Source organism: Centroberyx gerrardi, chromosome 1 (genome assembly GCF_048128805.1).
Source record: "Centroberyx gerrardi isolate f3 chromosome 1, fCenGer3.hap1.cur.20231027, whole genome shotgun sequence".
In the NCBI taxonomy this organism is placed as follows: domain Eukaryota; kingdom Metazoa; phylum Chordata; class Actinopteri; order Beryciformes; family Berycidae; genus Centroberyx; species Centroberyx gerrardi.
Window position 1 is genome coordinate 12,416,616 of NC_135997.1, and position 11,444 is coordinate 12,428,059.

The following is an 11,444-nucleotide window of genomic DNA, read 5'->3' on the forward strand; positions in this document are numbered from 1 at the left end:
CTGAATCCTTGTTGTGTTAATTAATGTTTAGTGAAATGTTGCAAATAAAAAAATAATGGTCCACCACCTCATCTGGGATACTGCTGACAAAATGTAGTTTTCGATCTAAAAGGCCATTTTACATAATTAACAGAGTGAATGAGGCTTTTTGGGAACCCAAAAACAATGTAGACAATGTATTGCAAAGTGACAGGTGAAAGGCACAGTATATGTATAGGGACAGGGATAAAGTTGTGTATTACTGGTGAAATGCCTCTTTTAGAGAGAACACTGTATAGAGTAGCCTATTCATAGCTACAGAGGATTAAGACGGGCAGAGAATTATGAAGTCTATGATACAGCAGACATGAGCCAAGGCTTTGTTAGGGATTCACTGCACCTTTTCCCTCAAAGTCTCTTGATTTAGTCCTTGCTCCTTTTCTTCCTCCCTCCATCTCTCCCTCTGCCTTCCTTCCTCCCTCTATTTGGGCCTGCTGTGAGGGTGTGCTAGTATTGGGTGGCAGTTCCTTATTGTAGAGAGTGTGTATATGAGTGTGTGTGTGTGTGTGTGTGTGTGTGTGTGTGTGTGTCTGTATGCTGTGTGCGGTTGATAAGACCCAGGGAGAAGAGCCAGCGTGCCGACATATTCTTGCCACCGCGGTTATCGCCCGCCGCAGCTGTGCCTGAGCTCTGCGACATCTGCTCCCTCACAGGAAGCCTATGCCGCAGCTCACAACGCCTTACACACGCGCACGCACACACACACACACACACACACACACACACACAAACACTGCTTCTCCATACAGTGTGAACATATCACTGGACTATACACACACACACAGACATCAGGTAAACTACTTGAGACAAAGAGCTGTGTTTACAGTTCACACTGACACAGGTTGATTTCCTCATCGTGCCAAATGTGTGTAAGCGTGTGCATGTATGTGTGTGTGTGCGTGTGTGTGTGTGCGTGTGTTTGTGTCTGTGAGACGAATGGGTTGGAGCACCGACACCAGAGTTCTACTGGGTTTTTATCACAGAATTACAGGGGGGATGCTTATGACTAAGCCTAATTATAGAGGCCTTATCGCTGAAACGTTCACAAAGCTCATTACTGCCAAGAGACGGCAGGCGCCGCAGGTAATTCACTATGTTGGGTATTAGTCCTCTCTCAGGCTCACAATTTCTACATATTTAGAGTCTATAAAATTAGGCCTTTAATGTCTGGTTCTTAATGCATCTCTCTCTCCTCAAACCCTTTGCTGATTTAAGTGAAGGTTTTTATTTTTACCTAAAGGCACTACTTCAGTGTTTTCAGTGCTTTAAGAATCAATTACATTTTTTTCCTTTGCCTTTCTTTCCTGGATGACTTTCAAGTATCCCTCATCTGCCCACAATGTTTTGGAAAAATGCTCCCTAAAGTTTTCCCTCATGCATTCACCCTGATGTACCCTCATAACCTCCATGTACATTGTAAAAGACGTTGAAACTGAACAGTGAAACCCCTGAATCTAGGCAGTTCTCCTCCCTGCAGCTGTATGGGGAAGCCCAGAGGAAGCCCACCCACCCATCCAACCCACCCAATTCTCTAAAAACCTCTTTCCCTTTCCCTTCCTGTGCCAAAGGACAAATGTGTGCCACTGGGCTTGTTAGCAATAATGATAGGTTTATGTGTCTTGTTGACAACACACATTCAGCAGATGTTGTCATGGAAAATCAGTCTTGGTGGTCAATCTTATCTTAATGATGAAATTAAATCTCTAAAATGAGAGTTTGTTTTTATATGAAAGAAAACAAAATCGAGGTTGGTTGGCAAGAAACACTAAATACATTTCTGGCTACAAATGCTCTGGGAAACAAGCCTTAGATCATGTTGTATGTCATCGTTTCAGAGATGAAAAGTCATTAAGATGGTCATATTTGATGTCATTCTAACCTTGAAGCCCCAGCTTCAATCACCCAATCACTGTCCTACTACCAAGATGAAGAAACCTCACCTTGCCCTTATAGCATGTGGCGCTAAGTCAACACAAACTGATTATCCGTCAATCACTCCGACTTAATGAGCAGACCTGACAGCGGGGGGACCCTCGACTCACAATCACTCATCACAGCAACACACTGCCAAAAGACTTCATAAAACAGGCCCTTTAACAGGACGAGCTCCTACCTTCACTACATCTGTAGTGGCTGCTGGTTGCCAGGTTTGGATCAAGGTTGCCAGGTTGGAGCCTGCGGGCGCTGCGTTTATCCCTCAGCTCTCTGTGGCTGATCAGTGTGACCGTGGGAACGCGGGGAGCGAACGGCGGAGAAGGGGAAGTCCCGGCGCTCAGGTCGGCCTTCCTCTGCCGCTCCGAATGGACTTCGGCAGACATGTTCCGAGCTGCAAACTGCCACTACAGAAATTTTTTTAACAACTTTCCAATAGGCAGAGGTGAGGTCCTTGGAGGTCAGGTGACACACAGCAGGTGTAATGTGCTATGCTGCACACTGGCAGCTTTCTGGGCCCAAGCAATGTAGCGAAGAAAGACACAAAAAAGGCAATAAACTCGATATTAGCTGCAAATTCCTGTAAGGTTTTCACGCTGGACTTTCTTCTCCATATTGTGTCCTTGTTTAGCTTGTTTTGCCTCATACCTTTTTAGCCTGCTTGCCTTTGAGGCCCTGGTAGATCATTGTATGAACAACTGAACTGCCATGATAGGAACAAGGAGTTAGCTGCAGTTACAGCACATGGCTTCCCAATAGAAAAAGAAAAGGAGAAACAGCCAGATGTTGTCTTCCTCTTCTTCCTTTCACCTCCTCATTGAAGACTTTGGTCCTGGTTGTATTATTCCTGGATCCTCCTTTGCTTTATGTCTCCATGGCAATCAATTCTTCATGAGTGTATGTTAATAGCCATGACCAATGCTCTTTGTCTTGAGGCATAAGTCTTTCTTGCTGTCTCTTTCAGGCTTATTTGGCACGTCTCGGGCGTACATCTCCTTCTCTTTCTCCCTTTCCCTTCGTCTCGTTCTCTCGCTCTCTCACTCTCTCACTCTCACTCTCACTATCTTTGTTCCTCTCTCTCTGTCCCCTTCTCTCCTTTCCAGCAGAGTGTGTGTGAGGTAACGGAGGGTGTGTGTGTGTGTGTGTGTGTGTGTCAGGGGCAGGTCAGCTTGCCTCGTGGCTCTGGCTGAGGGGCTGTGCTCTCGCCTGAACCCTCCTCCTGCCCTGCCACTGCAGCTCATGAGGAAAGCTCTGCAGTGTGTGTTTGTATGGTACAGTTTGTGCGTGTGTGTGTGTGTGTGTGTGTGTGTGTGTGTGTGTGTGTGTGTGTGTGTTTCTGTCCTGTAGCCCCAGGGGAGGCCGAGCAGCAGTGCTGGCTGGGGTGATAGCAGCAGACAGCAGGCAGCGGGACCTGGGCCTGCGTCTGGGCTTCCTCTGCCAGGAACCAGCTGTGTCTGCGGCCAGCAGCTCCTCTTCCCCCTCCTCCCTTCTCTAGACACTCCCCCTTCCCTCCTTCCCAGGACTCTATCTTCTTCTGCACTGTCTACTCACACTCTCCTTCGCTTCACAACCTGCCCCTGTTCTTCTGTGCAGCCTTCCTGGTGGCCACAGAGACACTTTCCTCATCCTTCTTACTGGGACAGCACCTCTCCATACCTTTAACACAGCTTCTCCAACTCCAGACTGATTATACTACGTTTTCTTCCATTTGTCAATCAGCACACCTCATAGACGAACATAGACGCACAAATCAGTCAGACGTAATGATAATAAAAAGCTTGTTTCTTATCGACTACAAGACTCATTTCAAACTTAAGAAAATATAGGTAAAATGGAGCACATTTATGAAATCCCTCAAGCTAGAGGTTACTACAAAAAAAAAAGTGAGAGAGGGCACAGGAATACATTTGATCATTTCAACTTTTGTAAGAGCCTGCTATTCCTTTATCCTCTTCCACCATAGTCCGCTATGGGGTCGGTAGCAAGCAATACAAATCAGTTTTAAAAATAGAGAAATAGAGAAAAAGAGTGTACAGGGCTAAGCCTGTCTCGGGAAAAGGCTTTATGCTGGAACACAATTGGAATCAAAGATGCCAAAATGAACCTCACAAGGCAGCTGAAAGGAGTTTACATGTGAAATTCTAGCAAGGTTGTAGCAATTACTTCCTTGACCTCTGACCCCCGGACTCATTAACCCCCAACCCAGACAAGGTACACTGTGTTGCTATGACAGCAGCACTCTTACTTCACTGCCATGTGCACACACACATACATACACACACACACACACACACACACACACACACACACACACATACACATTCGGTTTGGAGCAAGTAGTGTGCTGATGAGAGAAGTGAGAGGGGATGTGAGCACACAGATGTGCTGCGTGTCTGACTGAAACCAACACACAGATGGTCATCAGCAGAGAGGAAGTGAGAGAAACTTCTTTCTTTGTCTTTGGGCATGGGGGTGAGAGAGAGAGAGAGAGAGAGAGAGAGAGAGAGAGAGAGAGAGAGAGAGAGAGAGAGAGAGAGAGAATAACTCTGTAAAAACAACAGTATGTACAGTACACAGAGTTTAGGTGTTTTCTGTGCATACAGGCCTGAACAAAACATGTCAATCTTCGGGATTTCCCACATTTTCCAATCTATATTTGTTCATGCATGTGACTTTAACGGTTCTTCTATCAGTATATATATCTCACTAACAGTGAATGGAAAGTGCAACATATTACAGATAAACTGGGGATTAAATATACAAAATCATTCAGTGATATCCAACATGGCATCAAGCAGAAGAACATGTTCGTTTTCTCAAGTAACATCCAGACTTAGGAGAGCTGGTTAATCTCTTGTGAATCTAGGTTATGTAGATGAGCATGCAGCAGTATATGTGGATGTCCAGTTCTCTTGACTATCATATTCAACCATCATCCTTTTGCCCATGGGGGGGGATTATATGTAAGCATAGTAGGGCGAGGACAGATGAACATGGACCATCATCAAATATATTCTCTATCATATCACATTTATATCAAATTCAAATCAGACACGGCAAGAAGGCAAAGCACGGCAAGAAGAGGAATATTTTGCCTTATGTATTTGCACTTTTGCTCATGTACCCCACCACACTCTCCTGATGCGTGCACGCACACACACACACACACACACACACACACACACACACACACACACACACACCGTTTTCCCTGTGTTACCTGTTAAAGAAGCCTCTGCTCCTTTGCCCCCCACCCCTCAGATGTTGGCAGGTATAAAATGAGTTTTTGGGGAGAGAGAGATAATGATTCCCCCATAATCACCAGAGGCCAGCTCTGGTTCTGGCAGGTGCTATCACAGTAGCGACCCAGTGGTGCCTTCTCCCCTGAGATAAGGTCAGGGGGATGAGGGGAGGGAGGATGGGTGGAGGGAGAAGAGGGGCGGGGGAGGAGAACAGGGCAGAGGGGGGCAAAACGTGCGTTACAGGCGAGCGGCTAGTCTTGCCTTATCTCCCCCCAGCGGCTGCCGCTCCTGGCTCCCAGATGCGGCAGGCCAGAGTAGCCGTGTCAGAGAGATCCCTCTATCAGCGACACACAGGCTCCCCTCGCCAAATACAAACCCAGCAGGAGGACACACCAGGACTTCATTACCTCTTTAAACCACCAATCAGCATGCAGGAGAGCAGCAAAACAATCTGCAACTTTTTTTGTTGTATCAGGAATCTGGAGGAAATGAGTCAAATCCGGCTTTCTTGTATTCTAGCGTATAGTTCGAGTTCTTAATTGCCTTACTGTTATATCAGTATCATTTCCCTACGTTAATGAAAACAGGCAGGTTTTTCTTCTTTATGCATGCAGACAGAGTTCTCTCAGCATGTTGGTCAGGGTGGAGACAAGAGGCAACTTTTCACCTTGTACAGCAGGAGCAAAGCATGTGAAAGTCAGCGGCTGGGACGGCTGGCGGCTGGTGGGGAGAAGCAGCCATATGGTGAAGCGTCCTGTCCGCCTGTCAGACACCTGGTCACTAACCGGCTGAACTGTTCAACTCCACAGCCGTCCTCACAGCACTTTGAGCTATCACATACTCAAGGGGTCGTGCAACTTTGCAGCTTCTGGAGGGGCTTGCTTCAAAAGCAGTTCAGCTGATTGCTCGGAAATGTTCATTGACTGCGTAGCTACATTCACGAGGAGCGAAAACCGTAGAATACACACATCTGTGGAATGTTAGCCGCTAGCTTGAAGCTCTAACAATTATTAGGAAGCTTACTTTTTACAGTGTTAAAAACCTCACAAATGCTTCTTATCGCAGAGTCTTAAGAGGAAGCAACACTTTAAGATTTTGCTAAATAAAGTAAATTTGCTGGATAAATTCATCGTGACTATTTGAATTGTCTCAGAAACACGTTGGAATTATTTTCCTGTACCCTGGACCCTGTTTTGACAGCTGTTTCCACACATAAAGCTAAAACCCTTCATTATGTTTTGTTTATAAAATCACTTTGTGGGTGGTGCAAAATAAAATGATGTTACAATCCCCAGAAGTGACAGTATTTCCAAAACTTTTGCTGTGTGCAGTTCATGGCAAACTTAAGCAAAGATCTGGAACAAATTGGAGCTGTCTGGATTATTCTCCATTTGCAAACAGTGACACGGGAAGAATTAGAAAAACCAGTATGCCAGTATCCCCTCTGGAGAGAATAGCGGCAACTATTACGGATCCGAATAAACAATAAATAACACACAAGACCAGTCTAGTATGAGATCTAAACACTGTCGTCTTCCTCCTATCTGGTGGAAACACCACTGCCAGACAAATAAGTCAGTGGAGGCTTGTTCACCTTTTCTCTCGGTGGTGTGTTTAGAATACACACCTGTTTGGCACAGACAGCGTCAGAAAACCTCCAGATCTTAACAGAACTCTATAAGTTAAACCGTCCCCATCTGTCACAGCCGAGCTCCACACAGATGCACATTGAGCGCCTCCTTTTTCTTACCCTTCGTACAGCAGACTTGGCGCTCATTCAAGAACTGTCAAAGCGCACCTGCTAAATTAAGCGTGTTCTCATACTTACACACACACACACACACAAGTTCAGGCATACGCAGTTTATACAGAGACACACACACACACACAAACAAACACACACACATACACCCACACACAAGCGTGCATGCACACACATACCGATGCTGATGTACTGTATGTCCATGGAGATATTAAACTGATATGGAAATTGATTTGATTATTTCACAAATTCTGACATGTAAACACACATACAGTATATTAATATACTATAGATGTATGTAATATTTCTAAAGCATAATACATTCCTCCAACAGTGTTCATTCATTCATTCTTACAAAATGTATAAGTAAACAATAATGTTTCGAGGTCAATTTTTGGTCCTTTAATTTTACACTTACACATTTTCTTTTTTCAAATAAAATCACAAAATTACCATCTAGAGTGCATGCACTGGTTAGTTTTACACTAAATACTCCGTACGTAAATTCTGATATTCTAAATGAAATGAACTGCAAAGCACTTTGACGTTAGAATTTCTTTTCAATGATTTTAAGTGATATCTCACATTTCCAACGATTTTTGTAATTGATTTGTATAATGTAACATTTTTTAGTATTTTATAATATTTTATAATCTATGTTTCTGACTGTTTGACCGCTGGAATGTGTGAATGAATTGTATTGTCAATTTTCTTTGTTGATTTTAGGAATATTTTCAATGAGATTTTGAGTTCAATGAGATCACCTCATTACAGTAAATGAAATGAAAAATGCATTATGCACGTTGGCACATCTGTATTGACATGATACAGCGATATGTAATGGCTCTATTATGCCTCTATCAAATGTAACCCAGCACTCTCACCACCCTAAACCCCACCCCAACCCCCGATCTATTGATGCCCCTCTCTCTTGACCCCTTACACCCACTCACTCCTCTCTCTTGTGGCTCGTGGCATGCACAGCCGCTGAGCTGCTCTAAATAGGTGCCACTGTGAATTGGAGACAGATGGAAACGAAGGTTCCCTGCAGAGTGGTTCCCCTGCAGCTGTGCTGTGTACCCAGTGCCAGGGAGTGATGACAGCTCAGCGAGGGGGCACCCAGAGACACAGAGACAGGCCGCTCTGAGTGCCGAGTGCCATCTCTGTCTCACACACACACTCACACACACACACACACACACACACACACACATGCTGTGCAAAGAGGAGGGGTGTTAGCTCCAATACCGGCCTCCAGGAATGTTAAAGTAGAGACTTAAGTGAGGAGACAAGCGATAGACTGCTATAACACAGCACATTTCCACCTCTCTATGGCAACCAAACAAACAGATACACTAACACATGCCTAAAGACTCATACATAAAAGATTAGCCCACTGCCTTCCAGCAAATAATCATTATACTGTATGGGAAATGGAGTGGGGCCATGATAGAAGTCTCCCATTATTTGTCTATCAGCAATAGTATTAGTATTAGTGAAGTAGAAATTAATACTGTATGCATGTTGTGCAACTACCGATGGCACACAAAATGGCAAAAGTTGACTTTGCCAACAATTGTTCTCATGGTGGTAGTATAAAATTGGGACTAGCCCCGATAATGGTTATAATATGTGGTGTAGTCAGCATTCCCAGCCCGGTGAGACAGTGTCACCTGGCGCAGAAGAACCCAGTGCTTTGACCGACGTGTGTGTGTGCGTGTGTGTGTATGTATGTGTGTGTGGGTCTGTGTGACTGAGAGAGAGGGAGAGGGAGAGAGAGAGAAAGAGAGAGAGGCCTTCAGAATTTACCTGCAGCTAATTAGCCTTGTCTCCTGTCTGAGATATTGTGTTCAGGGTCATGTATATTTCATGAGAGGAGGCTCCCTGTAAAGGTCATTGTAGAATTTTCAAATAAAGAGACACCTGCTTTATTCATCAGACATAATTGTATGAATTATCAACTCTTTGCCCAAGTTTCAACTCTCTCTGGGGGGAAAATACAACAGTGGATGGTTTGGTACCAGGCTGTAGTGAGCACAAAATCTGCTAGCATTCATAATATACTACTGAAGACGATTTTTACATTTTTGGTATCATCAAAGTGCATTCTTATACATAATAATTACTGTAGATGCTGTTACGTGTACTTGTTTGTGTGTGTGTGTGTACAGTATGTGTTTACATGGGTGTGTGTCTGTGTGCGTCACTGTGTGGAGAGAGAGAGAGAGAGAGAGAGAGAGAGGAGAGGGGAAGAGGTATAGGTATAGGTAGAGGTAAAGAAAGAGTCATGGTGTTCGTCCTCATTAGAGGTGTATTTTACACATAGAAGGGAGTCCGGGGAGTACTTCTGTTTGATCTGCTTTGCATAAACCAATCCAATCTAACCGAGCTTGTGAGGAAAAATCAATTAAATTCTCCGTAATTGGACTGACAGTGCACTCCAAAGTAGAACAGCAATCAATATTAAAGATGAAAAATGAAGCCAAAGGCCATCTCACTCTATTGATTTGCACTGAGAGGAGGAGAGATCTAGATATTATTGCCGCGTAGGAATATGAGCTATTGAGCTCCATAATGTTGTTATTGTCTCAGTATTGAAATAGATAGCCTGGAAGTGAGCGGGGGCTGACAGCACCAATTAAGGTGCTCTGATCTGTAAACAGACCTGGGTCAAATAGTATTTGGAAATACTTTTCATGCTTTGTTTATCCTGCTTAAGAGCCATGGGTGGGGTTAGTTGGACAATACAAAGTTTAGACAATCACAGGAATGTATCTCATTGTGAGTTTTGCTATAATCTTCTGTGACAGACAACTAGTTGACACACACATCTGAACTGCATTTATGTGATAACTCCTACCCATCTGGTACTGGGGTGTGTGTGTGTGTAGGTGTGTGTGTGTGTGTGCAGGGTCAGAGAGAGATGACAAGTCAGCTGTGTGTCCTATTTCTCTTCTCAGAGTGTAGCTGTAGCTGTAGCACAGTAGCTGTGTGTGTGTGTGTGTGTGTGTGTGTGTGTGTGTGTGTGTGTGTGTGGTCTGCTGTGTCAGGGATGTGTTGGCAGGTTGGCAGACTGTCCTCTTTGGCCAAGCCTGGTAAACATACTGTACCACCTGTTCAGCGGCAATCCTATGCTGTTTATTCTCTCTCTCTCTGTCTCTTATTTTCACTCTCTCTCTCTTCATCTCTCCCTCTCCTCATTATACTTCTCTCTCTCTCTCTCTCTCTCTGCTACTGTACAATGGTCCGGCAGCTCGCCTGCCCATCACAAGATCACAAGTTGTGCCACACAAGCCGGCGCCACATGCTGGCAGATGGATAGACAGACAGATGTGTGTATTAATCAGCAGACAGATGGATGGACCAACCTTCAAAAGACAGGCAGACGTTCAGATAGATACATAGACAGATGAAAATACACTTTTGATTGAGATACACGTATCCTGTTCTATGCCAGGAGGATACACCATAGGATGCTTATATGATGCTTATCATTCTGGGCTTAGGGTGTATAAGGTAGGAAACTGGGTCTAAATTACATGGAAAAGGAGAAGAAGGAGTATAGACTGTGTGGGTGAGAGACCAAACTGATCTCATGAATATTTGTGAATTGAGCACATTGTCTTAAAATGCATATAAGGTGCAGTTCAGGCACTAGTTTGACATTGAAATACAGTGATGAAAGTAAAAGTGTGGAGGACGGGGCTGTGGATGGGCGTGTAGATCTGCCTTCAACTCTGGCGACCCAAAGCTCAACTCCCAACTCTTGCATAGAAGTTTTCTACTGTGAGTGAAGTTTTCAGCGAAAGTTTTTTTATTCCTTATTATATCCAAACCTTAAACCTAACTGAAGTTGTTTTTCTTAGGGTTATGATGTGTCCAATTTGTGCTATTGTTACATAATCCAGTTTGCGGTGGAGGATTGTAATCTTCACATCAGTCGTGTGTGTCCACAACATGTAATCTGCATATCAGTGTTTGTGGTCATTTCACAACATTTTGTGGAACTGATGCGTGATGTAGAAAAAGTGAAGAATATTATGTAACTTTAAATTTACTGCAGTGTAAGAGGTTTAAAGGAATAGAATAGCAATACACTGCTTACACTGAGTATTTGGCAGATTGGCCCTAGATTCTTCTCTCAGGTGCTCCATGCCAACAGTTTAGCATACACTACCTTGGGTGATTGTATGCTGGAGACACGAGGATGATTTTGGTGTGTATGTTTTCATCATTTCACAGGTAAGTTGACCAACGGGCCAATCTCCCAAAAACTCAGTGTAAACAGTGTATTGCTTTAAGGAAAATCTCCCGGGGGGGCTGCCATGAGACTCATGACCATCAGGACCCTCGCTGTCAGGGTGCTTTCCAATGTCAGCAGACATACAACCCCTTCCTCCCTCTCTCTCTCTCTCTCTCTCTCTCTCCCTCCCTCTCTCTCTCTCTTGCTCTCTCTCGCTCTCTCTCTC

The 11,444-nt window shown here is 44.3% G+C and overlaps 2 protein-coding genes across 2 annotated transcripts in view; both read right to left on the minus strand.

The window, feature by feature from the left end:
• Positions 1-3,081, minus strand: part of cbfa2t3 (CBFA2/RUNX1 partner transcriptional co-repressor 3) — a 42,533-nt gene extending 39,452 nt beyond the window's left edge. The window contains exon 1 of the mRNA XM_071919537.2: positions 2,153-3,081. Within this exon, the coding sequence (XP_071775638.1) occupies positions 2,153-2,357 (205 nt within the window). The 5' untranslated portion in view covers positions 2,358-3,081. The remainder of the gene's footprint in view (positions 1-2,152) is intronic.
• Positions 1-11,444, minus strand: part of spg7 (SPG7 matrix AAA peptidase subunit, paraplegin) — a 240,869-nt gene that overhangs the window by 98,335 nt on the left and 131,090 nt on the right. The window lies entirely within an intron of this gene.